The following is a 27,751-nucleotide window of genomic DNA, read 5'->3' on the forward strand; positions in this document are numbered from 1 at the left end:
CCAAGGATAAGCGTTTTTTAATTTCATGGCTGCAGTCACCATCTGCAGTGATTTTGGAGCCCAGAAAAATAAGTCTGATACTGTTTCCCCATCTATTTCCCATGAAGTGATGGGACCAGATGCCATGATCTTAGTTTTCTGAATGTTGAGCTTTAAGCCAACTTTTTCACTCTGCTCTTTCACTTTCATCAAGAGGCTCTTTAGTTCCTCTTCACTTTCTGCCATAACGGTGGTGTCATCTGCATATCTGAGGTTATTGATATTTCTCCCGGCAATCTTGATTCCAGCTTGTGCTTCTTCTAGCCCAGCGTTTCTTGTGATGTACTCTGCGTGTAAGTTAAATAAGCAGGGTGACAATAAACAGCCTTGACATACTCCTTTTCCTATTTGGAACCAGTCTGTTTTTCCATGTCCAGTTCTAACATATAATAATCTTAAAGGATTATTTTAATTCAAATGATTAGAGCATGGTTAATGACTCATGTTAAAGTTGGTGGCTCAGGTAATACTGGTATTTCACAGAATTACCTCCAGCACAGGGAACAGTTGAACTATGAACTGATAATTCCCTATGATATGGTTTATGTTTATTTATTTGCACGTGTGGTTCTTGCATAACTTTCTTCCAGTCTTTCTACTGAAAGCCTTTCGGGTTCTGAAAGATTTGTTCAATACAAACCTCTCATCACAGCACCAAGGTGAATCCTTGCACACAACCATGTGATCTGGACACCCAGAGCTAGAATTGATGGTCACCCAAGCTTCCATATTTCCACATATCTTAAGAAATAGATTGAGTTAAAATATATCTAATCATGATCACTAAGGGGCTTCCCTGATAGCTCAGACAGTAAAGAATCTGTCTACAATGTAGGAGACCTGGGTTCAACTTCTGGGTTGGGAAGATTCCCTGGAGAAGGGCATGGCAAAGCATGCCACTATTCTTGCCTGGAGAATCCCGTGGACAGAAGAGCCTGGTAGGCCACAGCCCATGGGGTGGCAAAGAGTCAGACATGACTGAGCAACTAACGGAACCACAGCAACCAACAATCACAATCACTAAAATCTTACCTATAGATTTCCTTTCAATTTTCACTTACATTTTGGAAAAAAAGAAGTCAGCCTCATAGAAACAGAGAGTAGAAAAGTGACTAACAGGGGCAGGGAGTGGTACAAATAGGGAGAAGTTGGTAGAAAGGTCCAAACCTTTGGTTATAAGATGAATACAGTCTTATTAATAGAATCGAGCGTGTTACTTGATGACTATAGTTGGTAACACTGTACTGCATATTTGAAATTTGCTAAAGAGTAGAACTTAAATATTCTCTCCCATACAAGAATAAAGGTGTTACCGTGATGGGAGGACTCCCTTCACAGTGTCTGTGCCCATGCCTATCAAATCATATTGTGCACTAAAGTATCTTACAATTTTGTCAATTATTCTTCAAAAACCTGAAAAAATGAAAATATGTTAATTTTAAAAATTCCTGATATTGCAGAAATGAACTGTAATATATTAGCATTTCACTCATTTTTTTAAAAAGCAGAAAATTAAAAATAAAACACTAAATCAAACCAAAAATTTAAAAACAGTGAACATCTTATCCAACAAAATATGTATCTCATCAGCATGAAGAGCTGAATACAGAATGAACTGCTTTAATTTTTCAAAACTTACAAAAGAAGAATCTGAAAATGTTTAGTTTAAAATCTAAAATTGCTGTTTGTTCAAAAAATGACAAAGATAATAATGACTATCACCTCTGAAGAGTGAGACTCAGGGTCAGCGAGGCTGGTGCTGCCAGACCTTACTGGAAAGCAAGATGCCACCCTATCCCCTGGAGTTGCTCGCTCCTATCTGGCCTTGGGCGTGACATTTCTGTCTTCAAACGGCACAGAAGTAGTCCCTCCGGGTCAGAGTCAAGACTCATTTGCAGGTGATATACGTAGAAAACCATACCTACCCCAACCACCTGCAAAGACGATTGGAGAGTGGATGGCTTCGGCAGGCCTAAGAAAGGACTTCAGAGTGGCCACAGACACTGTGGGACCTATCAGTGGATGACTGCTGAGTGCCACTGTTCCATTTGTACTACTGCAAAGAAGTACCCTCGATTTAGCGGTTCAAAGCAGCAACTCTTTATTAAGCTCAAGGATACTGCACGTCAGTAATTTAGGACAGGACTTGTCTAGGTAGCTCTCGCCTGGGATCTCTCATGCAGTTGTGGTCAGGTGTTGGGTTGAGCTTTAGTATCTGAAGACTAGCCTGGGCTAGACATGGCAGTCTAGACGTGATACTGTTGGTTGGGGCTCAACTGGGATTGTCATATTTGAATATACCTTGCTTCTCCATGTTGTCTGAGTGTCTAACCTTGGCTGCTGTATGTGGCTTGGCTTCCTCACAGTATGGGAGGCTCAGGGAAGCTGGACTACTTACATGGTAGCTCAGGACTTAAAATTCAGTAAGCAAAGGGAACTAAATAACCTTGGAAGGCATACAGCACTGCATTTCTGGATTTTGCTGGTTATGAGTAAGTCACTAAAGATAGCTTATGTACAAGGAGAAGGGACAAAGAGCCCCATTTCTAGGTGGAGGAGTTTTAAAGAATGTGAAGACATATGCAACCTTGCAGTAAAACCACTGCAACCAGTCTTAATGAGAGCCTGCTCTATTGATAGGGAGTCTGGTACTTGCTTCCTGAAATGGAGATCTAATAATTTCTTATGTATTTATCCATAAAACTTGCTTCCAACTTTGTCAAAAAGAGATCCACACTAAGTGGAATGTTGGAAACATTCTTACAGATATCAGAAGTCTGCATAGAGCTACCAATGTACTTTTATAGCTTGTCAATGATCCCAGTCTTTAAATGACATTTTGTGGATCTGAACAGAATGATAATTTTCTGGGGACAATTTCCAGTATATTGATTGACACTTGTTTCTATGTGCATCTTCTTCATGTATTCTCTTTCCTTTTCAAAGAGAACCCCAACTTGCCTTCCCTTGGAAAAGCAGCCAGCTGTTCTCATTGAGCAGTGCTCTGATCAATCATATTTCACTTAGTGATCAAGTTGGTTGTTGAAGCTGGAAATTGCAGCAGAAAGTGACTGAGGAGAAAGTGGGAAAGTGATTGATGGGAGGCCAGACAGAGTAATGAAGATGTAAAAGAGGAAAATGAGCATAGGAAATTGCTCAGGGCAGGTGGTTTGGCCCTTACGATAGTTTCTGCAGCCTATTCTCTTATTTATAAAGTTCCTACATTTTGTAACTATGCAGCCATCCAAACTAACATAAAAACTCCCAGTATCAGGTCTCGCCGCAATGCGGGAGACGTGGGTTGGATCCATGGGTTGGGAAGATCCCTTGTGTTCTTGCCTGGAGAATTCCATGGACAGCAGAGCCTGGTGGGCTACAGTCCATAGGATCGCAAAGAATCGGACATGACTGAATGACTAACACTTTCACTTTCATGTATATCTTCATCTTACCTGTGAGATCTGACATTACCAGCATGTTTCAAGTGGTAGGTTAAAAGTTATTACTGATGAAACCTCTCAAATCTGATAACCAAGTCTTTCTTCACTCTACAAAGTTTTATTTATCTTTCTTAATGTCTTATTAAGTTTCTGCCATGCTGCGGGGAAGGGTTAATTCAACTTGTCCAATATTCAGCAAGACAGCCTTAGGCGAAATTCACCCAGATTCAGAATGGTCCTTTTTATTTGCTGTCAGCATTCCAAAAGCATTGCAACAAATAAAAGGACTGCAATTTTTTTTCCTGCCTCAGATATTCTCCAAATTTCCTGAGAACTGCAATTGCTGATTTTGAATCCCCAAGCACCGCAAATTCTCCTGACTGAAAAACTTTCTTATAGATTTAACAGGTCCCTGCCCACAGACAGACTGATAAATGACTTTGGAACCTTCGAGAAGGGGGTGGGAATGAAGGGGTGGGAATGAAGGGGTGGGGGTGGCCGGAAGTCTGCCTGTGGCGCGGGCTGGACCGGGTGCAGACTGAGCAATTCTGGGTGTAGAATCCACTGGAGTACCGTGTGCCAAGACCAAAGTCAGCCGATTATAGAGGTGGAAATCTGAGACTGATGGAATACTGCTGGGAGGTGGGTGCTAAAGGGATAACAAAGAGCCTCAGCTTCCACCACTTAGGAAACGAAATGCATTTTTGCCTCGTGGTTTTTTGTGTTGCTTTCTGTACCTGATTTGCTGGCCTCGTTTCCAAAGGGTCCCTGAGGTAGGACAGAGAAATCGGATCCCAGCCACACTTAAAGGCTGTAACTTCGAAGCCAAGTTTTCCCAACAGCAGAGGGTGCACCCCGTCTCTAACAGGGCACAACCTGCAGCGTGCGCCGCATGAGGTGACAGGAAATTCCTTTCTCTTCTGTCCACACGATGGTTAGACTTGGTGGCTAGGGTGGGGTTGCGGGGGCTGGAGGCTTCATTACTCGCATGGAGGTGATGAGAGCGGTAACGGCAGCCTGCAGCCCTGGGGCACGTGAAGGGCCCACACGGGTCATGGAGAGGCGGGTGGGAAGGGCTTGGTCTGAGAAAGCACCACTTTCTCTAAGGGGCCGCTGTGCAACCAGCATCTTTGCCCTCGACCCTTACGGACGCCCAGTCTTACCAGTCTCCCCCGCTGCAGACTGCAGAAATGTAGTTTACGGGCATCTCCTGGCCTCCAGGCTTCGGAGGGGAAGACGGCAGCCGCAGGTAGGGGCAGGGGCGAGGCGGGGAGGATGCTTTCCACGGCAGAGGCTGCCCCTGGAGCAGCTCCTGGTTCTGGCTGCTGAATCCGCGCTGGAGCCTTTACAGCACGGTCTCCACGTGGGCACACGGCCCGGGCCCCTGCACAGCTGAGCAGCAAGGCACCTGCCTGCCTTCTGACTCTCTGAGCCACTGTTTTTCCTCCTGCTTAAAAAATTCCTATCACTGAAATTAGGAAATATTTTATAAGTTTAATTCCCAACCGCCCCCCCCCGCCCCCACCAAATGGATTTACTTCTTGGTCTTTGTACTTAATTCAGTATAGGTATACTCTGTATTCCTGGACTTCCCTGGTGGCTCAGACAGTAAAGCGTCTGCCTACAGTGCGGGAGACCGCGTTCGATCCCTGGGTGGGGAAGATCCAATCCCCTGGAGAAGGAAGTGGCAACCCACTCCAGGGCTCTTGCCTGGAAAATCCCATGGACGGAGGAGCCTGGTGGGCTACAGTCCAAGGGGTTGCAAAGAGTCGGGCACCACTGAGTGACTTCACTTTTCTATACTCTGTAAATACTCTTACTTGAAGAACTTTCAAATATAAATATATGTTTACCTTTTAAATATAGCAAAAAACCCAGATTTTTCTATTTAGGAATTTTTTATTACTTTTAAAGAAAGCACTGCAGCAGTGTTGATTTTTCTTTCTCTGGTAAACTGGAGTTTTATAGAGAATCCATATCCTATGAACCTATGATTTACGTTTCTTAATGAATAAAATATAACAACTTTTTCTTCTCAAAGTATTAATATGGAGAAACTGTAAGAAAGAGAGGTATACCTTTTGTTTAATGAAAGTTGTGAGAAAATAAGTCATAGTCGGCAGCCTTAATAAGAAGTTTAACACTCGTGCCCCTGTGGGACATGATTTGGAACTCTGGAGCTTTCCCAAGCCTACCAGATCAACGTGCATTAGAAGAAAGTACAGTCTTTTCCACCGTGTGTGTGCTCCTTGATGCCTATGTACTACTCTGGATTTTTGTGGACATGGATAAGGAATGGACAGTTAACGAGTAAAGGAGACACTCAGCTTGTGGAGAAACATGGAAAAGCAAAACACTTCTTAATAGATTTGATTTTATAAGAAGAAAATGAGAATAGGGAAAGCACCACAGGTTAATTAAAATTAATGTCTAAGGCCCAGTGAAGAATGAGACGTAACAAGATTTAAGGCTCCTGGCAAAAGATATGCTTTGTTTCAGGGTTGCTTTGCTGTGTTTCCAGTGGGTGTACAATTCATGAAGTGCAACGTCTCTTACTTTTGTGTGATCTAGATAGTACAACACAACTCTTTTATTTCCCTCATAACTTCCTCTTAATGTTTATGATTTTCTGCATTTGAGAGCCCCTCACTGGGTTATAAGATTGGAATGTAACTGTTAATTTTAGTTCGTTGTCTCTGTGAAATGCATTCGGCTATCCACACGATATTTCTCATTTCTTGTTCCTTCAGCTTGGTGTATGCATAAAACACACCATAGTGGAATTGCCTGTTAAATGCCAGCACGTTCATCTGTACCTGAGGAAGGGAAAAAAAAAAAAAATGGACCATCAACTTATATGGAACATACTACATTAATGAAATAATATGAAGCTACAGACCAGCTAGTGCTTGTTTAGTGCTTATATGTATTTAAATAGACAATTTCCAAATTGGGTCAAAGAAAGGGAAACAGCAGGAAATTCAGCAAGTCTGAAAGGAGAGTGTCACTTTGCAGAGAAAGGCAGACAACCTGCAGTTTACGAAGTAAGTTTGGAAAATTACAAGACAAGCTCCAAATCTCAGTAGCACTGTGAGCACTGATTCACCTTGGGAGGACTTCGTCTGTGTGTGTGTGTGTGTGTGTGTGTGTGTGTGTGTGAGTAACTTGGTAGAGATATTGATTTGGCTTCTCTCATTTAGATAAGATATTTTTCCTTGGTGCACAATGGTTTACAATTTTCAAGTCATTTTTAGGCTATTGGACTCCTTTTCAGGGCAATGTCATACAGGACTCTGGAATCTGGACCAGGTTACGCTATGAGTTTCCTTAGAAACTTGACATATAGTTAAACTGTTAAAAGAAAATTAAAAAAAAAATTTTTTTTAAACTAGGGTACAGTCTGAAATGGAACAATCCCTTTATTCTTTTCCATTTAGGAAAAAGAAGAGGTACCAAGTCCCTTACTCTGTTCTGAAAACCTCCAGCAAAGCTGTCAGGAAGGGGAAGCTCCCCGCTGTCAGGAGCAGGCAGGCATTTTTCCCGCCAAGGGGGGCCCTTTAACAGTGGTTTTTGCAGAAGCGCAAAGAGTGTGGGCTTTTAAAGCATCCCTAATATATGAAACAACTTGCATTGTGTTCACTTCCTTCTAGAGAGCTGTTAGAAAATGTCTAGAGTAGGGCTTACAGGAAGACTCTCATACTGCTTTCTGGAGCCAGTCTGACCCTAAAGTGTGGGTAAATTTCAGGCTTCTCTCTAAAACCAGTGGTTTTAGGGAAATGAATAAAACACATCATAAAATATTGTCCGGATGTGGGGGGCCCGCCATCGGGCTAGCTGCCCGAAGTCCTCTCGTTGCACATTTTAGTAGCCCATGAACTGGCTATAAGATTAAAGTACTCTTCTGCCTTTTCAGGAAAACAGAATAATCTAGACTGGATGGATTTCCACGCAAATAATTCCTAAGTGTTGTAACTGCACAGGAGTGATAAACCCTCCTTGAAGAAGGGATGGGTTAGAGGGTGTGCCCTTAACAGAGTGTGCTCCATGACGGCTGTCAACACGTGATCATGAGGGCATCCTAGCTTTGTTTCTCTGGGTAATTATGGACGAGGTACCTCACTTCCATATTCTTGCCTGGAGAATCCCCTGGAGAGAGGCGGCTGGTGGGCTACAGCCCACGGGGCCGCACAGAATCGGGCATGACTGAAGTGACTTAGGCACAGCGCAGCTGCCTCACTCCCGGAACTTCACTATGAGCACATCTGTCTGGATGGGACAATCCCACAAGAAGCCATCATTTGTGAACCTCAGGGCCTTGACGCTCCAAGGCAGAGATACTGACTAATACCTGTCCAAGCTACGGACGTGCCTAGTCAGTTGGCCTGGTCAACTGTAAAGAAAACCCAAGGTGTTAAAAAAATACAAAAACTAAAACCCAGAGTATGAGAAAAAGGGTGTAAATGCTAGGAGCATTTCCATTTCCACCATACCTCACGCTCATAAAACACATCCTCCAAAGTCTTTCCCCCACTGCTGTCACTTACGGCCTCAAACAAAGGCTTGTATACCTGAAAAACAAAGGCAAGACATTCTTTTTTAAACAAGTCTTCATGTTTTATAAGCATAAAAATCATATCTTTCCAGCAACATAAGAATTGTGCATCTGTTTTAGAAAATCTATCCAGAAGGCCTGAATGTTTTTTGTAGGCTCTTTGGTCTCTTGAGGAAATAACAAAAAAATCCAAACAAGGAGAGGAGGGATGGAATTCCGTTCTGTGGGCTTATTCAGGCCTACAAGGCGGGAGGCAAAAGCAGTTCCGCTCTCTGTGCATGTGGTATGAGCTAATTTCCACGTTTGTCTCTTAGGGCTGGTTAGACACATTATAGAGGCTAAATGAGTGCTCGTGGGTTACTCAGTGTGGCTTCACGGTTCTTTGAGATGACAACTGATAAAATCCGTATGGAATTTTAAGTGAGGAAGGGGTGAAAACCGGGGAGAAGCTCAAATTTTAAGATTGTGCTCAAGAGCCTCTTGCAGTGACGCAAGAGACGTTACAAAGATTCATGCATTGTTGGTTGGCTTATCTTTCCCTGGGGGCAAAAATCCACAGGCAAAGATGAGAAGGGTGTCATTCTAGTTCTGGAAAAGCTCCCTGGAGGGTGTGTGTTACTGTCTGCAAGTCAGAAGGGAGGGTGCCAGTGGATGAGGTTATACCCTTGAGCTGAGAAGCTTCAGGCTGTCCAAGAGCAGCCGGGTGCCGCAGTAAGAGAGGAGGCGGCAGCCCTCCTTCCCGAATGCTGGCCACCGAGCAAAGGGTGTGGTAAACAGTATGACCATCTCTCCCGTGTCCTTCTTGGAGACACTCTGTACCTAGCACTGTCTGTCCAGTGGGCACTTGAAAGGGCAGCTGGGGCAGGCTCTTACACATAACTCTGACATGAGCTCACATTTCCACTGCACCAGTCCCTTGGGGAATTTGCTCTATCAAGCACTTTATAAAAAAAAAAAAAAAGGTTCAAATGACCATCCCCTGGAGATTTAAACAAGTACTTGCTTGGCAGGAATCTTAAAAAACACACTAGCTTGGGTTAGAAACTCGATGTATTTCTTTGGGAGAAACATCATAGCAAGAAATACTGCCTTCTAGCCTATAAACATTATAACCACGTTAGATAAAGTGTAAATGTGATGTGTGGACTTCTAAAGCATGCGAGAGGAAATCATGCGAGACATTCCAGGATAAGCACGCACTCCATAACTGTCCGCTACCCTCTTCATCTGCTCGAAGTCCTCGGCCTGGGCCAGCAGGCGCAGCCCCTCGGGGTGGAGCTTGCCGCAGGTCGGGTAGAGGGTCTCCCGGTCCTCTTTGCTCAACTCGGTGCCAAAGGAGTTCAGAGTGATGATAAAAGCACGCCGGTCAGCCTCAAACTGAATTTGCAAGACATGAGAGTCAATGAAATTGAACCACCTACTAAATGCTCTAGACAAATTCATTTTCAAAATGATCTGCTTTCTTTCCAATCTACGGCTAATTATAATACAGACGTGTTATTAATATCCCCACAGTCTCTTCCTGTCACAGAGCAACTCTGCTGGCCAGAGAAGGAGCTCACAGCCCAGGAGGCCAGGGCATCCCACTGCAGTTCCCAGGCTCTCTGTTATCAGTTACTCAAGTGTTTCTCTCGTGTAGCCCCCTAGAGTCCCAAATGCCCCTTCCATAAATATCAGAATAAGACCAACTTGCTGGGATCGATTCAGAGATAGGATGAGATAATGTACATAGAAGGTCCTGGCAAAGTGTTTGGAACAAAAAAGTGCATGTCATACCAGTTAACATCCCTTTCTGAACGCTGAGATCAGTTCAGTTCAGTCACTCAGTCATGTCTGACTCTTTGCGACCCCATGGACTGCAGCATGCCAGGCCTCCCTGTCCATCACCAACTCCCAGAGTTTACCCAAACCCATGTCCACTCAGTCAGTGACGCCAACCAACCATTTCATCCTCTGTCGTCCCCTTCTCCTCCTGCCCTCAATCTTTCCCAGCATCAGGGTCTTTTCCAATGAGTCAGCTCTTCACATCAGGTGGCCAAAGTATTGGAGTTTCAGCTTCATCATCAGTCCTTCCAATGAACACCCAGGGCTGATTTCCTTTAGGATGGACTGGTTGGATCTCCTTGTAGTCCAGGGACTCTCAAGAGTCTTCTCCAATACCACAGTTCAAAAGCATCAATTCTTCTGCGCTCAGCTTTCTTTAGAGTTCAACTCTCACATCCATAAGTGACTACTGGAAAAACCATAGCCTTGACTAGCTGGACCTTTGTTGGCAAAGTAATGTCTCTGCTTTTTAATATGCTGTCTAGGTTGGTCATAACTTAAACTGGGCTACTTACCATTTGTTTGTGCTTTGCTGGTATTGGTTTTCTTCTTTCAAGTCCTAGGGTAGATATTGATAAATCTAAGCCTGTCTCTAAGGATCATGGGACTTGGGACAAGTGACTTTGCTCTCCGGACCTGTTTCCTTATTTGTAAATGGTGAGGTCTGATCACATGCTCTCTCAGGAGGGGTCAGTCTACTCCCCACCTGTCTCCTCTGTGCTGAGCCCTACTAGACACTGAGCTCCCAGCCCCACGTCCCACCTCTCTGTTTCATCTGACCAGCAAATCCTTCTTGAAATCGCCCTCTATTTCTTCACACTCCTGTTGGTTCTGCTTCTACCCACGCTGACCATTCCATCTCGGTCCGTCCCCCACAGGTACCTCCTCTGCCTGCCAGGGGAATCTGCCATGATGACCTTGGGCTAAGAAGACCGTCTCCACCTACCCAAAGCAACCTGTGCTTACCGCATTATTTTAAAATCTCTGCATGTTCCTTTTATCCCACTGCACTCTAAAATCTTTGAGGGGTCGTGTCTGTCTTATTTATTTTTTGAATATCTAGTGCCTGACACAGGAAGATCTTAAACGTTTACCAACTCCAACAGAATAGTCCACAGTTCTACCACTCTAAAATTCTCTAATATTCTCTACCATGTTGCTATCCAAGGTGTGTTTCAAGGATTTGTAGCTTTGACCTCACTGGGAAGCTTGTTAGAAGTTCAGAATCTTAGACTGTAGTCCAGACCTAGTGAATTAGAATCTGCATTTGAAATAAGATCCCAAGCTTGCTCATATGCACATCAGAACTGAAATGAATTGCTCTACAGTATTATTTTTTTTTTTAACTAATTAACCAATAGCAAATCCAGACTTACAACAGATCTTACTGGAACTGTTTTGTTAGAACAGGTGTTTCCTATCAGTAGAGCGAGAGTTGGTTTCTCTGATTCTTTTGATTGCTCTCATGGAAATTATGGGTGCGTCAGAGGCAAGGAGAAGCCTTATATGGAAGCAAAGGCAGCTGCCTCTGGCTACTGAATATAATCAAACTTGTCAGTAATCTTAGACCTTCCGGGATAAGAAAAGAAATGCAATAGGGAGATTTCATGGCAAAAAGAAACCCTGAAAATAACCAACAGGGCAGGCGGAGCAACAATGGAGTTCATCGCCCCAGATGCTCTTCAGCGTCCTTTCTAGCGCCAAAATGTTAGAATCTCAAGGAGAGAAACGGGGTGGGGTGGGGAGCACTGCAGGCACCAAGGCGGAGGAAGAAGTCGCGCGGGCAGAGCGTGACATCGTGGGGCAGTGCCCGAAGCTCCAAGTCCCGGGATGCAGCTGCAGAGGCGGCAGGGACAGGTAGCTGGGAGGGAACGGGAGAGGCTTCCCAAAGCCTCGCCAGAAGAGAGGACTTTGACGGACGCGGCTGCTTATCTGCACACGCCGCTCACTTTCCAACTTCTGGTCCTTCCCCTTTGCCTACAGAGCACACACACCATCCCATAACTCTACAGGTTGAAATTCTACCTGCCTTTGAGGATCTCCTGAAATACAATGTTTTTCATCTGAAGCCCTTCTCTCTTCTAATCGGATATGATTTCCTTTGGCGGAGCTGGTGATGGACAGGGAGGCCTGGCGTGGTGCGATTCATGGGGTCGCAAAGAGTCGGACACGACTGAGCGACTGATCTGATCTGATCTACTGCTTTCTTCTAGCCTAGAGGCTATGTGCGTGTTTGTGTGTGTATTCTCTTCATGAAAAGAGCTATAATTTTTGAATTGTAAAGAGGCCATCCTGTCTTTGACCGTCCCTAAGCAGACACTTTGCCATGACACCTGATTACAGAGGCGAGTAGCTGGGGTGGTACTGGTTTCCTGTAAGCCCTGTATCGCTTGCAGAAGGCAACCAGCCTGTGTAGCACAGTGTACCTTAAACATCCTGTCTTTCCTTTCCCTGCAGATACTCAGGCATTGTAAAACCATAACATTTTGTGTTGCTATTGCAAAAGATAGCTATGCATTTTGACAGATTCAAAACCCTTATCCGTTGCTTATGACAGAGTTGGGCTGATTAGTTTGAAAATTCTTGCCAGTTCCTTACAGGAGGAAGGGTCTCCCTGGTGGGAGCAGTGGATAGAGGGTTGACGGCAGAGGAAGAGCGTGAAGTGAACCAGCCCCTCCTTATCAGCATGTGTCCTGGCCCAGGGAGGTAAAACAAGCATACTCTGTGCTTATTATTTTCACGGCTTCATTAACCATGCAGATCATCGGAAAAGCAGGAAAGAGGCAAACAGTCCCCTGCAGCACATTTGCCTGGGACGTAAGTCAATTTCTTTTTTTAAATATGAAGCCACAATCTCGTAATTAGGTCACATTTTCACCTGAAAGCCTAGGTTTATTCCCTCTTCTACTATATTCAATCTTTTGAAGTCTCTTATCAAATAAGATCAAATGAGAATATATACGGAAGAACTTCGAAATTCTAAGTGCTCTATGGTTGTGCAAACAAAAGGGGAAGTAATTACATGACCTGGGACATTGACATAAAACTGACACACCTCTTCTGATCATATCATTAGACATGTAATAACTGCACACCATGTGTAACTGATATTTTTACTTAAGCATATAAAGATAGTTAAATGGATTTTTAACATTGCTTGAAAAAAAATCTAACAAGGTAGTATCTTGGGTATCGGGAAAGGACAAAGAGAACACAGGGCATATAGTATTTTGACCAAATCCTCCTGGCGACAAGTATTCTTCTAATACTGTGCTGTCCTTTTCACATTACCAAGGATGACAAAGACATAATTCTTATTTGCTCCTGGTTTTTAAAGCATGTGGAGTATGATCTTGCTTAAGAATTAGCACTTGGCGTCATACAGAAGAGCTGCAGGTGAATTTGACGTGGAGGTGACCTAGCACAGTAGATAAACACATAAGAACCAGAGCCAGATAACCCAAATCCTGACAGCTGTTTGACGTCAGGCAACTTGCTAGCCTTCTCTGTGCCTCAGTGTCCCCTCTGAAAAAGAGGTCCTAAGCTACACATCTCAATGTGCTATTTTGAAGTCCAAGTGAATTTATATATATAAAGCACCTAGGACAGTATCTGGTATACAATAAATGTTAGCTATTAATACTGCCGTTGTATACCTCTGTAGGGTTATTATCTTTTTTCTTTTTTATTAAATGAAAGATTATTCTATAGCACTTTACGATTTTCACATTTCATAAAATCCCATAATAACCCTTCCTTTCCCTCATCCTGCCCCTCCCCCTTCACTCTCTCCACTGGTAACCATTAATTTGTTCTCTTTATCCACCAGTCTACTTCTTTTTTGTTTTATTCACTGGTATTATTTTTTAGATTCCACATATAAGATAACATACAGTACTTTGTCTTATTTCACTTAACATGCTGCTGCTGCTGCTAAGTCGCTTCAGTCATGTCCGACTCTGTGTGACCCCATAGACGGCAGCCCACCAGGCTCCCCCGTCCCTGGGATTCTCCAGGCAAGAACACTGGAGTGGGTTGCCATTTCCTTCTCCATCACTTAACATAATGCCCTCCAAATCCATCCAAATTGCTGCAAATGGCGAGATTTCATCCTTTTTCATGGCTGAGTAGTATTCCGTTGTATATATGTACTACATCTTCTTTACCTTTTCATCTGTTGATGGACATTTAGGTTGCGTCCATTCCTTGGAAATTGTAAATAATGCTACTATGCACACTGGCGTGTATGTATCTTTCCAAATGAGTATCTTTGCTTTTTTTCAGATGTGTATCCAGGAGTGCAATTGCTGGGTCATGTGGTAGTTCTAGTTTCATTTTTTTTTTGAGAAACCCCACACCAGCTTCCACAGCGGCTGCACCAATTTATGTTCCTAACTACAGTGGCGACGATTTCCTTTTCTCCACATCCTTGCCAACATTTGTTGTTTATATTCGTTTGGTGATAGTCATTTTGACAGATGTGAAGGTTATTAATCGTAACATAACTCTTTCCCACATATTTGGTAGGTACAAAGTAGGTGAATCGTTGCTAAGCCACAGGAATTATGCCATGTAGAATCTATACTTTGAGCCATAGATAATGTGGCTTTTTGTAGAGTGGCTAGTAGTTAAATTCTTGCCTGGAGAATCCCAGGGACAGGGAGCCTGGTGGGCTGCCGTCTATGGGATCGCACAGAGTCGGACACGACTGAAGCAACTTAGCAGCAGCAGCAGCAGTAGTTAAATTTATGAAAAGAAAGTGAGGTGCTTCAGAGGGTCACTAGGCTGCTTGTATTATGTGCTCAGCATGTCTGGAACTCACTTTCTGACAACTGGCATGTCTTAAAAAAATATGTTTTGATGCCCACCACCTATGTAATACAGATAGAGATAAAAAATATTTTTGGAATCCTCCAAAGAGTTCTTACTTCAAGGACTGCTTTGACTTTAAATTTTCAACAGTATCTTTAACTGTAAAAGTTTAATAATTAGATATTTGAGGGGAATTACTTTTATCAGGGGGCTTCCCAGGTGGCTCTAGTGGTAAAGAACCTAGACTGCTAATACAGGAGATGTAAGAGATGTGGTTTGATTCCTCGGTCAGGAAGATCCCCTGGAGGAGGGCACGATAACCCACTCCAGTATCCTTGCCTGGAGAATCGCATGCACAGAGAAGCCTGGTGGGCTACTGTCCACGGGGTCGCAGAGTTGGACATGACTGAAGCAAGTCTGCATACACACACTTTTATCAAATGCAGTATCAGAACATTAAGTTAAAATATGTGCAGATGAAGCTATTTCAGCTTTTTCTCTTCTTCTTCAATGAGTAGTTCTTATCAGGCTTTTCTTGAAATTAGAAATCATTCAAATATGTAAATATTAATATCTACCCAGTCCTGAGTGTTCATTGGAAGGACTGATGCTGAAGCTGAAACTCCAATATTTTGGCCACCTGATGCGAAGAACTGACTTATTTGAAAAGACTCTGATGGTGGGAAAGGTTGAAGGCAGGAGGAGAAGGGGATGACAGAGGATGAGATGGTTGGATGGCATCACCAACTCAATGGACATGAGTTTGAGTAAACTCCGGGAGTTGGTGATGGACAGAGACGCCTGGCGTGCTGGTTACAAAGAGTCAGACACTACTGAGAGACTGAACTAAACCCATCAATGAAGCCAGTATAACTGATAATCTAATGATTAAGGATATTCTTTAGACAAAACTTCTTTCCATAGAGCAAAGCAAGAGCTTTCTAAGCCCAGTAAGTTTTTTTGTTTGTTTGTTTGTTTTTTGGCTGTGCCACGTGGCTTCAAGGATTCTTAGTTCCCCAATCAGGGACTGAACCTGTGCTCCTGGCAGTGAAAGCGAAGAGTCCTCGCACTGGACCACCGGGGAATGCTTTTTTTTTTAAGATCCAAGTGAAATAGTAAGTCAGCAAGAGAGATCCAGGTAAAACACTCAGAGCAAACTACTCCCAGAATTCCCCTCCGATCCCTTGATCTCTGGCCTGAGTCTCCCGTGCGTGTGCAGATTGACATTTGCAAGCAAGAGGGCCTCTGGGCACAGATGAAAGCTGTGATGATGAAGAGGAATTAAAGGGAGTATAACATCTGTTAGAGAGGTGGGTGCCGAAGGTGGCCTCTGCCACGCTGTGAGGAGTAAGCGGGCACGCCAACTGTGAATCACCACCCCTGGTCTTTCTGCAGTGGTGCTCAAGGGTTGCTCGTGGAGGCCTTTATTTTAGGACTTAATGAGAAGTGCCACCCGCAGTGGGTTGTGCTGACAAGTTGTGGGGGTTCCCAACAGGCCCGATGTTGGGAGGGAACTTGGTGATTGTTATGGGTACCTATAGTGCACCAGTTGTCCAAACCATAATAAATTTTTAACGAATTGTAATCTGCTTCCTTCATACTATATCCAAGTAAATCATGATCAAACTTCTATAAGCATTATTCTTTTTTAATTTCCAAATAGCTCTTCTCTGTAGAAAACTGGGAAAATACCACTCTTACTGAAGACATCAAATGATACACATGATAAAATATATTGCTATTTTATTTCCAGATAAAAGAACTTCTAAGAATAAAAAAATGGTAGGATTATATAAATAAAAAGCATGTGAGCCCATTATTTGGCATAAAAAAGTCGAGGTCTCTTTCTTACCTCCAGAATGGGACACATGACTTCCGCTGTGACGTCACCATGATTCTTACAGAATTTATAGAATGCCTCGATGTAGGACTTAAAAAAGAAGAAAGATCACAAAACAAGAAAATGAACATATTTTCCTTTTGAAAATTTCTACATCAGCTTTTCACAACTTATTAAACTCTTTAATGAAAATTGAATTACTTCTCCCATAGGGAGATATTTTATAATATATTTGATGCAAACTTTCACCTTGCAGCACATTGCACAGCCTAAAAAGCAGAACTCTGTAAAAGAACAAAATTGAACTTACCATAGCTTGAAATAACGTACCAAACACTTTTTTGCGTGGCTCTTGGATTATTTCATAGTTAATTCTCACTATTCTGACAAGACCATGAAACTGTCTTGTGAGCTCAGCAAATAGGTCCAGAATGGGTCCTATGAAAAGTGAAAGTCCTAGCGCTCAGGAGACACTTTTGGAATGGTGCTGAGCGTGGGCAGTACACGGGGAAGGCAGAGTCTAGGCTGTAGAGTCAGGTAGTCTGCGTGTGAGTCTCAGCTCTATTACCTACTAGCTTGCTGACTTCTACCAACTACATTTACCTCTCCATGTTTCAGTTTTCTCATCTGGGGAGCAGGGATGGCACGTAGTTTTGCTGAGTGGATTAAATGAACTAATGCCTAGAAATGCTTAAAACAGTGGCTTCTCTTAGCTGTATCTCAGGGATGCCTCCTCGAAGCCCATAAGTCTCTCTATAAAACGGAAACTGCTGCAATGCAGTGCCTTGGAGAGGTTTCATATGTTTCAGCATAAGAAGCTAGATAGAGGGCATATCCATTCAGTTGCTCTGTGAGCGTGTCTAAAGATGCTGCGGTTGCATGGGTGGAAATGGACAGCCCCTTTGACTCAGCCCCTATCACACAGGGCATCTCAGAGGGCGGCAGCACGGCCCAGAGAGATGGCCACACTGCACAAGGTGGTGCCTGTGGTGTGGTGTCCACAGGCTGGCCAACCTGGAATGCTGCACACTGTCAGTCCATTAAAACTGTGTGGGCAGGTTCACAGGGCTGAGGACATGGAAACTACGTAACACAGGGGTCGCTGTGCGTGCCGCTGCTTTGGAAATGGATTGGCGTTGTTCACCCCACTCATCTATCGACCTATCCATCCATCCAGTTGACACCTTTTATGTGCCAGGTGTCATGTAAGAGCTAAGGATACAGAGAAGAATGGGATCATCTCAAGAATCTTGCTGGATGGGAGAACTTGCTGCTGCTGCTGTTGCTGCTGCTAAGTCTCGTCAGTCGTGTCTGACTCTGTGCAACCCCATAGACGGCAGCCCACCAGGCCCCCTCGTCCCTGGGATTCTCCAGGCAAGAATACTGCAGTGGGTTGCCATTTCCTTCTCCAATGCATGAAAGTGAAAAGTGAAAGTGAAGTTGCTCAGTCGTGTCCGACTCTTAGCGACCCCATGGTCTGCAGCCTACCAGGCTCCTCCATCCATGGGATTTTCATGAACTTGACATACGTGTATTTAACTAGAAGACAGGTCAGGACTAAAAAGAGATTTGTTTCCATTATGTCTAACCTCATAATTCAGAAGTTGGCTAGCGAGAGCTAGTGCTGGTGCTAAGTTGCTTTCAGTCGTGTCTGACTCTGTGCGACCCAATAGACTGCAGCCCGCCAGGCTCCTCTGTTCATGGGATTCTCCAGGCAAGAGCACCAGAGTGGGGTGCCATTGCCCTCTCCAGGGGATCTTCTCGACCCAGGGACTGAACCCACGTCTCTTATGTCTACTGCATCGGCAGGCGGGTTAGCACCACCTTGGAAGCCCAGTACCACACAGCTGAGCCGATCATTGGTCAATAGAGTGAAAGTATTGGTCATCCGGTCATGTCCTACTCTTTGCAACCCAGCAAGAATAATGGAGTGGGTTGCCAGTTACTTCTCCACGGGATCTTCCCGACCTAGGGAGGCGAATTCTCTACCAGCTGAGCTGCTAGCGAGTAAGTAATATCTAATGAAGAACTCTGGTTACAATGTATTATGTAACAAAGAAGAACATCATATTTGGGAAGACAGTTACCTTGTATAGTTTATTCCGCAGGATTTCAATATTCAGTTCATCTAGAGCATTTTCAGAAGTACAGTCTTGAAAGAACGGAGCTGAAAGCAGAAATTATCATACAAAATAAATCAAAATAGGATTTTACATTGTAGAAAATGTTCTGTGAATGTGCCACCCTCTGCTCACCCCTGACTAGGACACTGTAGAGTGAGGGCGATTGACAGCCTCATTGAAGCTGACAATGACGGTGACGGGGAGTGATTACCGAGGAAGCATTTGCTCCGTGCGAGCCGCCAGTAAACACTGGATACACTTGAACATATTCAGTCCTCACAACCTTGAACTACTCACTTTATGGTTTCCGTTTTTGAAGTCCCTCCCCACATCAGCCATATTCACCATTTGCGACCTTACTATGTGACAAGTATGGAGCTGTATTAAAACTGTCCTAGTGTTTAAAACTCTTTGATAGGGAGAGAGTATTGTTTTCAGAATGAGGAAACTGGGGTGAAATGAATTGTCCCAAGTCCCTTGGTTGGGGGCGACAGGGCCTGGTTTCATGCCTGTGGACCTGGGTTTTCAGACTCACCGTCTTTCTGCCGTGCTATGCTCCTGGAGCAACCGACACTTAATAATGATGTGATTACTTTTCTTTTTAAAGTTTGTTTTAAATGGCAACTATTATGATGAATGATCAACAGTGAACTGCTGTTATCTAGGTTTCCTGACAATGGAGATATAAAATGATTCCTTCAGCATTTTAAATGCTGCAACTCTTGTCAGTGCCAAACTATGATGACATTAACATTTATTTTATCACGGCTTCAGGTTGTTTGACGGACACTCCTGAGCATCTCAGAAAAAAAATGGCATTCCCAAACTTCTTAAAACAAAGTGTTTCCCAGACACAGCCTTATACAGACAGAAATTTAAAATGAAAAGGTAAGGATTAATCAAAAAAGGAAAATTTTTTGAAAAATTACAAGTTTTATTATTTATTTGCTGTGATCAGGAGTGAAGCCCATGGGTTTGGAGGTTGGAAGATGAGGCCTGGCCTGTCTCGGCTACCAGTGGTCTGTGTGGGATCTGGGGTGGTATCACATCACTTGTCTTGATCTGAAAAAGGAGGGAGCTGGACCAGAGGATTCTGCATGTCCCCTCCCCTTCGAGGAATCTGTACAGTGTGACACTGTGTTCATGGAGACAACTGCGACGTGCAACTGCATTTTCTAATAGTGTGGTAACACACGCAAGCAGCTGCACAATTACTTATGCACTCGTACCTAGGGGTGTCTCGACCAGAATGGCATTGAAGAGGTCAGAAGGTGTCTCTGCAATGTTGACTGCCTCCATCTCCGTGAAGTGGCCCAGGGGGTGGCACTTCACCAGAACGTCCTTCACAGGCTTGTTCTGCAGCGCGCCGTTCATCAGGAGAATCACATTGTCGATCATGTAACTGCAGCTGGTGTGGAAGGAGCACTCGATCGTTAGGACTCAATCATTAGGAAAATGACTGCATGAGGATAAGGAGCATCCCTCGGGTTAAATGAAAGCCACACACACACCGTTCAGGCACATACCCGTTCACAAAGGAAATTACATCTCCTTTTATTTTAAGCTCCAGTGTATGAGAGATGTGGCTGCGGTAAAATACTTGACTCTCAGAGGGAACTATAGTTTGAAAAACCATATTCATAATAACTGACCGGCGGAACCACGTAGAAGATGACCCTACACACTAATTGTCGTATGTGGGGCATGGGGCTGGGGGCAGAGAGCCGCAAGGGTGTAAAATGGTTTGATTTCTCATGATGGACTATGGACTGACAAAGTTGAGAAACAGAACTGAAGGTTTCTTTCTACTTTAAAAACTGACTTTTGAAATCTGTGACGAAGCCCCATCACTGAGGATTCAAAGTTTTAAGTATTTAAAATATGACCCAGCAATCCCACTGCTGGGCATACACACTGAGGAAACCGGAAGGGAAAGAGACACGTGTACCCCAATGTTCATCACAGCACTGTTTATAATAGCCAGGACATGGAAGCAACCTAGATGCCCATCAGCAGATGAATGGATGAGAAAGCTGTGGTACATATACACAATGGAGTATTACTCGGCCATTAAAAAGAATACATTTGAATCAGTTCTAATGAGGTGGATGAAACTGGAGCCTATTATACAGAGTGAAGTAAGCCAGAAAGGAAAACACCAATACAGTATACTAACGCATATATATGGAATTTAGAAAGATGGTAATGATAACCCTGTATACGAGACAGCAAAAGAGACACTGATGTATAGAACAGTCTTTTGGACTCTGTGGGAAAGGGAGAGGGTGGGATGATTTGGGAGAATGGCATTGAAACATGTATAATATCATATATGAAATAGATGACCAGTCCAGGTTCGATGCATGATACTGGATGCTTGGGGCTGGTGCACTGGGACGACCCAGAGGGATGGTACAGGGAGGGAGGAGGGAGGAGGGTTCAGGATGGGGAACACGTGTATACCTGTGGTGGATTCATGTTGATATATGGCTAAACCGATACAATATTGTAAAGTTAAAAATTAAAATAAAATAAAATAAAAAGGAATAAAATTAAAATATTCATTTTAAAATTAAAATGCTTTATTTATTAAAAATTAGACTGTTCTGGTCTTTTTCTCTTATGAGAGAGTGAGCTTTCTAGCCTCATCCCCCTCCCAGAACCCCAAGCGTCCGTAGATTCATACTTTATGTGATTTCTTCCTTCAATACAAAGCCCTATATTCCAAGGATGTTCCAAACAATGAGGTGGAGAAGTAAGAGAGACACAGTCGCCTCCTTTGTCAAAACATAGCTAAGGGAAGTACTGGACAAGGATCCACTGGGGTGCCCTGCAGTGCAGCACACAGGCTGCGTAGATTGCGGGGTGGTGCGCGGCTTCAGAGCCGGGAGTTTAAACCTGTCTGGGATCACGCTGATGAGATGGCTGGATGGGATCACTGACTCCATGGACATGAGTTTGGGTAGACTCCGGGAGTTGGTGATGGACAGGGAGGCCTGGCGTGCTGCAGTCCATGGGGTTGCAGAGTCGGACACGACTGAGCGACTTGAACTGAACTGAACTGAACTGGGATCAGACTTCCTAGGGAGTGACTTCAGGCTGCAACTTGCAGAATGAGTAAGAGCTGTCTAAGCAAAAGAGGCTGGGAATGGGGCGAAAGAATGCTTCCAGGCAGAAGGGAGAACACATGGAAAGCCCCAGAGGCAGAGAGCCAGGAACAAGGACATCCTTTTGCCTGAGGCTGAGTGCTGGAGGTGGGGCCCAGACTGAACAGGCGGGGTCCTGAAGGACAAGATGAGGAAATTAGATCGAAGGCCCTGGGAGACACTGAGTGCCTTTTAAGGACAGGGGAGAATTATGATCTACATAGACAAAATAGGCATTAAAACAGAAGAGGGAAGCACACTTTAGTAAAATGCTTTTCAAAAGTTATACTGCATTTTTATTTAATTATGATAATCACACTGTGATGATAATAGGTACTATTATTAATGAAATTTTACAGACGAGCATCTAGAGGCCCAGACAGGTAAAAAATCTCAGCCATGATGACACAGCTAACAGATGAGAGAGCCGTGTGTCAAACTCGGTCTGATCCTGGAAGCTTTCTCTGAACGCTCAGGTTATGTTGTATTTAGTTGTCAAGGATGACACATCGGTTTCTGGTTTTAACAGTTAGAAGCTGGAGCCATTTGTTGAGATGCGAGTGTTGGAGGAAGAGCAGGTTATAATAGGAGCAGGTTTTGGGCAGAGTGAGCTCAGATGCCCAGGAGGAGACCCCAGGCAGGCTCCAGACATCTGAGTCCTGAAGACAGTGGTGGGGCAGAGACGGTCAGGGGACCGGGTGCAGCATGGGGTGGGCGGGGGCGGTTTAAAGGTAGAAGCAGGTGTTTGGGAGTGCTTGAGGTCACACCTTCAAGTGCACCTCAAGAGTTCCGTCCTGAGAACTCTGGGGAACCCCAACATTCAAAGCCCTGGATGGAACCTTAGCAGGAATGACCAGACGGGAGGAAGAAAGCCACAGGAGGGAGTTCTAGGACGTTTCAGAAAGAAGTCAAAGGCCACAGGAAAATCAAGGTCAGGTGAAGTTGCTCAGTAGTGTCCGACTGTTTGCGACCCCATGGACTATAGCTCCTCAGGCTCCTCTGTCCATGGGATTTTCCAAGCAAGAGTACCAGAGTGGGTTGCCAGTTCCTTCTCCAGGAGATCTTCCCAACCCAAGGGTTGAACCCAGGTCTCCCACATTGTAGGCAGACGCTTTACCCTCTGAACCACCGGGGAAAATCAAGGGGGACGCTAAAGCCAAGTGTTTTCAGGATGCAGCCACTAAGAGGCCCTCTAACGCCAGAGTGAACACACGTTCAGGGGGATTTGCTTGTGGAAGAGAAAGGGCAGAAGGCAGAAACCTGGCCACTGTGTGTCTAAAACGAGTGGGAAGTAAAGGGGTTTTGTTCGTTTTGTTTGTTAAAAGAGTTCACACTACAGGGCAGCGGAAGGTAACTATATGGAGACCTAGGGGCTGAAGAAACTTTGGACTTCCAGTTTTGGTGTTTTTTTCCTAAAGATGGGAGCGAAGAGAATGTGATTAAGAGTGGAAGGGAAAGAGGCAGCGAGAGGCTGAGGTGGAAGAGACGGAAAGGGACAGCTAAGCGATGAGACACAGTCTCGGGTTTGACAGCGATGGGACTCAACCGCTGCACAGTTTAAGCTTGAAAACAGAACACCTTTCAGGACTTCCCCTGGTGGTCCAGTGGTTAGGAATCTGCCTTGCAATGCACAGGACGCGAGCTTCATCCCTGGTCAGAGAACCCGGATCCCACATGCGACAGGGCAACGAAGCTCCCGTGCCTCAACCAGAGTCCGTGTGCTGGAAACTAGAGTCCACGCACAGCGGGTCCCGCCACAGCCAGAGAGGCCCACGCACCTCAACAGAAGATCCCGCAGGCCGCGACTAAGACCAGACACAGCCAAAACGGGATAGATAAATGTGAAAAAAACCAAACCCACCTTTCACAGGATGAAAATAAACCTGTCCACTCAGAAGCACAGTCGCTGGAGTCTGGCTGCCTGGGTCACGGACTTCCTGGGCAAGAATGCATTTCCAGCAGGAAAATAGTCTCCTACATGGCACCTGAGCTTCTAAAAGTTATCCCAAGAAAAACTTTACCTAAAGAACTTTAGAAGGAGGCACGTATCCCTTCATGAAATTGTGTAACTATGAAGTTTCTTCACCCCTCCAAACAGCAGTGCCAAATTTAGACAGTATAGAATTGGAGAATCCTTTTTATCTCCTGAAAAGGATATTAAAATGGAAGTGCTTATTTAACTGTCCCTTTATGGCTCAGAAGCTATTACCTGAGAGGGGAATTGCCAGCACTTAATAATCTTAGCAGACTCCAGATATTTAATTGTTCCCCATGGCACACCTGTGATGCAGGGGAGCTGCCAACATTCCCGATTTGCGGAGGGCTATTAGACCGATGCTGACGGGGGCGTACAGTCAGTGAGAAGTCAGCCCACAGGTAACAAAACTCAAGCCCACGCCTGTACAGTGCATGTGGGCATGTGCACACGTGTGTGTGTGTGTGCACATGTGTGTATCGGGTGCTTTTTTTTTAAAGTTAACAGAAAGGCTAGGTCCTACATTGCAAAGAGAAAGGCATGCGGAGATTGAATTGCTTTATTTCAACTCATTTAAGTTGGCCTTGTTTTTAAGACAGGATAATAATGGCAGTTCTCATAGTTTTGTTCGGAAAACGAAGTGAGAACTCAAGATTGGACCACGGCAGGGGAGAGGTGTCTCCTTCCTCACCTCCAGCGCACAGGCACCGGCTGCATAATGAGTGGCGGTTTGGGGTGGACGGGGATGATATGCCCGGAAGACAGCTTGTTCTCTCCAGACTATGATCCTGATAACCTTCAGGGCCATGCCTCCAGCGGTTAGGAATGAAATCTCTAACGGGTCACTTGAGTCATGTTTGAGTTTAAAGTCACCTGGGTGCTCACCTAGTTCAAACTCCTCATGTTTCAAATACTTGTGCTTATAAGTAGTAACAGAGCCGAGACCCGTGTCCCCTCAGTTGGGTCAATGTTTCTCCCACTCATGGTCTAGACAAACTTTCTCACTGAGCCCCTTCCAAATGTTTTCTTCTATAACTCTGACATCGGTACCTGTGAAAATCATGAAGTGAAGTGAAGTAAAAGTCACTCAGTCGTGTCCGACTCTTTGCGACCCCGTGGACTATGCAGTCCATGGAATTCTCCAGGCCAGAATACTGGAGTGGGTAGCCTTTCCCTTCTCCAGGGGATCTTCCCAACCTAGGATCAAACCCAGGTCTCCTGCATTGCAGGCAGATTCTTTACCAGCTGAGCCACAAGGAAAGCACATGAATGAACCTAAAATTGTGGGAGTAAATGACACGATTTCAAAAAGTTTAGGTTTTAGAAAGACTAATTTTTAAGAATGCCAACCTTTCTTGAGGTTGTCAACATGTGTCAGGCATTACATCCAATACACACATGGTTCTACTCAAGACTCCCCACCAGTCAGTGCTTAAGGGCCACTCCACACAGAGCAATCAGGCTGTGGGGGTTCCACGCCTTGTCCAAGGTCACATTGCTGGAGAGGGGCAGGGCTGGGACCCCCCACCAGAGCCCGGCTCCATGCTGGATTCAGACAAAGCAGCTTCGCCCAGAAGATAGTTTAATATTTCCTTTTGGACTTAGTGCTGTTCTTTTTCCTTCTGCCCCCCAACTTACTTAAGGATCTCGAAGCTAACTAAATTAACTTTCCTGTGATATAACTATCAAATTCTGGGCTAATATAACAGTTGCTAAATGGTCAGACACTAGAGAGAGCCATAATTTGGTGTTAGTGGAACTGTTCTATGAATAAAAGTTTTAAGTACTTAAGTGTCATTAGCAGCAGCTGAGAAATGACCATCATTCCCTAAGCACTCTGGCGTGAGATAGGTAGAGAGAGAGAGCTCTTTTAAGAATATAGTTAGGAGAGGTTCAGAAGAAAGTGGTCACGTCCTTTCTGAAGACACATCTACTGACATGGCTGCTGCTGCTGCTAAGTCACTTCAGTCGTGTCCGACTCTGTGCGACCCCATAGACGGCAGCCCACCAGGCTCCCCCATCCCTGAGGTTCTCCGGGCACAGGGCAAAGCCAGAGGATTTGACAAACCCTTTAGGCTTCTCTGGTCGGATTTTGTCTGAGCACGTCATGCGCCACTTGACCCCCTGCCCGAAGCACATTAATATTCAAGGTGTATGAAAAGGAAAACACTCATCAATAGAGTGAAATGAGGGGAAAAGAGATTTCAATAAATTTCTAGAAGCTCTCAAACAAGTAGAATTTTATTGATGGCTTTAGAGCAACGGAAGTCCCTGATCAGAAGGCACATGTGATAGAGCAGCGGCAGAGTTGGGAAACTGCCATGAAAGGTGTCAGGCCTGAACTGGTTCAGCAACAGCGACAATTGGTTCAAGGCTGTAAGGCAAGGGGTCAGGGCAATTGACTACAATAATTTTCCAGGGGCGTGATCTCCCAGGTGGGGTAGGGCAGCAAGTCTTAAGAGTGTTGCCATGGAACCACATGAAACAATTGCTGAAAACGATGCACCAGCTCATTTACTTTAAGTTGATACGTAAAAACTTTTATTGCAAGCTTAAATACTGCAAAGATATTTCTGGTATATCACAGATGTCAGTATTTAAAATGAAACTGTTAAATCAGTCAAATTAAATTATTCAGTGAAGTGTCTGGATACTCACTTGCTATAGGCTGATTTTTGTCCTCCTAAAATTCATGTTGAATGAAATTCCAGCAGAACTATTCAAATCCTTAAAGGATGATGTCATCAAGGTTTTGCTTTCATTACGTCAGCAAATCTGGAAGACCCGGCAGTGGTCATGGACTGGAAAAGGTCAATCCTTATCCCAATTCCCAAGAAGGGTGGTACTAACCAATGTGCTGACCACCGGACAATTGCACTCATCTTCCAGGCTAGTAAGATCATGCTTAAAATCTTGCATGCTAGGCTTCGGCATTATTTGAACCAAGAACTTCCAAATATTCAGGCTGGGTTTAGAAAAGGAAGAGGAACTAGAGATCAAACTGCCAACATTCGCTGGATCACAGAAAAAGCAAGGGCATTTCAGAAAAACATATATCTCTGTATCATAGACTACACTAAAGCCTTTGACTGTGTGGATCATGACCAACTTGGAAAGCTCTCAACAAGATGAGAATACCTGTATGCGGGTCAAGAAGCAACAGTTAGAACCCTGTATGGAACAACCGATTGGTTCAAGACTGAGAAAGGAGTATGGCAGGGCTGTCTGCTGTCACCCTGTTTAACCTATACACTGAGCACATCATGAGAAATGCCAGGCTGGATGAGTCACAAGCTGGAATCAAGATAGGCGGGGGAAACATCAACCATCTCAGATATGCAGATGATACCACTCTAATGGCAGAAAGTGAAGAGGAACTAAAGAGCCTCTTGACGAGGGTGAAGGAGGAGAGTGGAAGAGCTGGCTTAAGACTAAATATTAAAAAAACTAACATCCTGGCATCTGACCCCATTTCGGCATGGCAAATAGAGGGGGAAAAGGTGGAAGTAGTGACTGATTTCCTCTCCTTGGGCTCCAAAATCACTATGCACAGTGACTGCAGCTGTGAAATCAGAAGATGACTGCTTCTTGGCAGAAAAGCAATGACAAGCCTAGACAGTATGTTGAAAAGCAGAGACATCACTCTGCCGGCAAAGGTCCATATAGTCAAGGCTATGGTCTTCCCAGGGGTCAGGTATGGTTGTGAGAGCTGGACTACAGCTAAAGAAGGCAGAGCACCAAAGAACTGATGCCTTTGAACTGTGGTGCTGGAGAAGACTCCTGAGAGTCCCTTGGACTGCAAGGAGATCCAACCAGTCAACCTCAAGGAAGGTCAACCCTGAATATTCACTGGCAAGATTGATGCTGAAGCTGAAGCTGAAGCTCCGGAAGTTTGGTCATCTGATGCAAACAGATTACTCATTGGAAAAGTCCTTGATGCTGGGAAAGATTGAGGGGAGAAGGAGAAGAGGGCATCAGAGGATGAGATGGCTGGACTACA

General features: G+C 44.5%; 1 protein-coding gene across 1 annotated transcript in view; it reads right to left on the bottom strand.

Annotated features, from left to right (window-relative positions):
- Positions 1 to 5,358: 5,358 nt before the first annotated feature.
- The window catches only part of ATP6V0D2 (ATPase H+ transporting V0 subunit d2), a 56,165-nt gene continuing 33,772 nt past the window's right edge, over positions 5,359 to 27,751 (bottom strand). Inside the window, exons 3-8 of the mRNA XM_061439452.1 lie at positions 19,860 to 20,038; positions 18,595 to 18,674; positions 16,520 to 16,597; positions 9,232 to 9,408; positions 7,970 to 8,047; positions 5,359 to 6,295 (exon numbers count right to left, since the gene is read on the bottom strand). Of these exons, the coding sequence (XP_061295436.1) occupies positions 6,134 to 6,295; positions 7,970 to 8,047; positions 9,232 to 9,408; positions 16,520 to 16,597; positions 18,595 to 18,674; positions 19,860 to 20,038 (754 nt within the window). The 3' untranslated portion in view covers positions 5,359 to 6,133. The remainder of the gene's footprint in view (positions 6,296 to 7,969; positions 8,048 to 9,231; positions 9,409 to 16,519; positions 16,598 to 18,594; positions 18,675 to 19,859; positions 20,039 to 27,751) is intronic.

Source organism: Bos javanicus, chromosome 14 (assembly GCF_032452875.1).
Source record: "Bos javanicus breed banteng chromosome 14, ARS-OSU_banteng_1.0, whole genome shotgun sequence".
NCBI classification, from domain to species: Eukaryota; Metazoa; Chordata; class Mammalia; order Artiodactyla; family Bovidae; genus Bos; species Bos javanicus.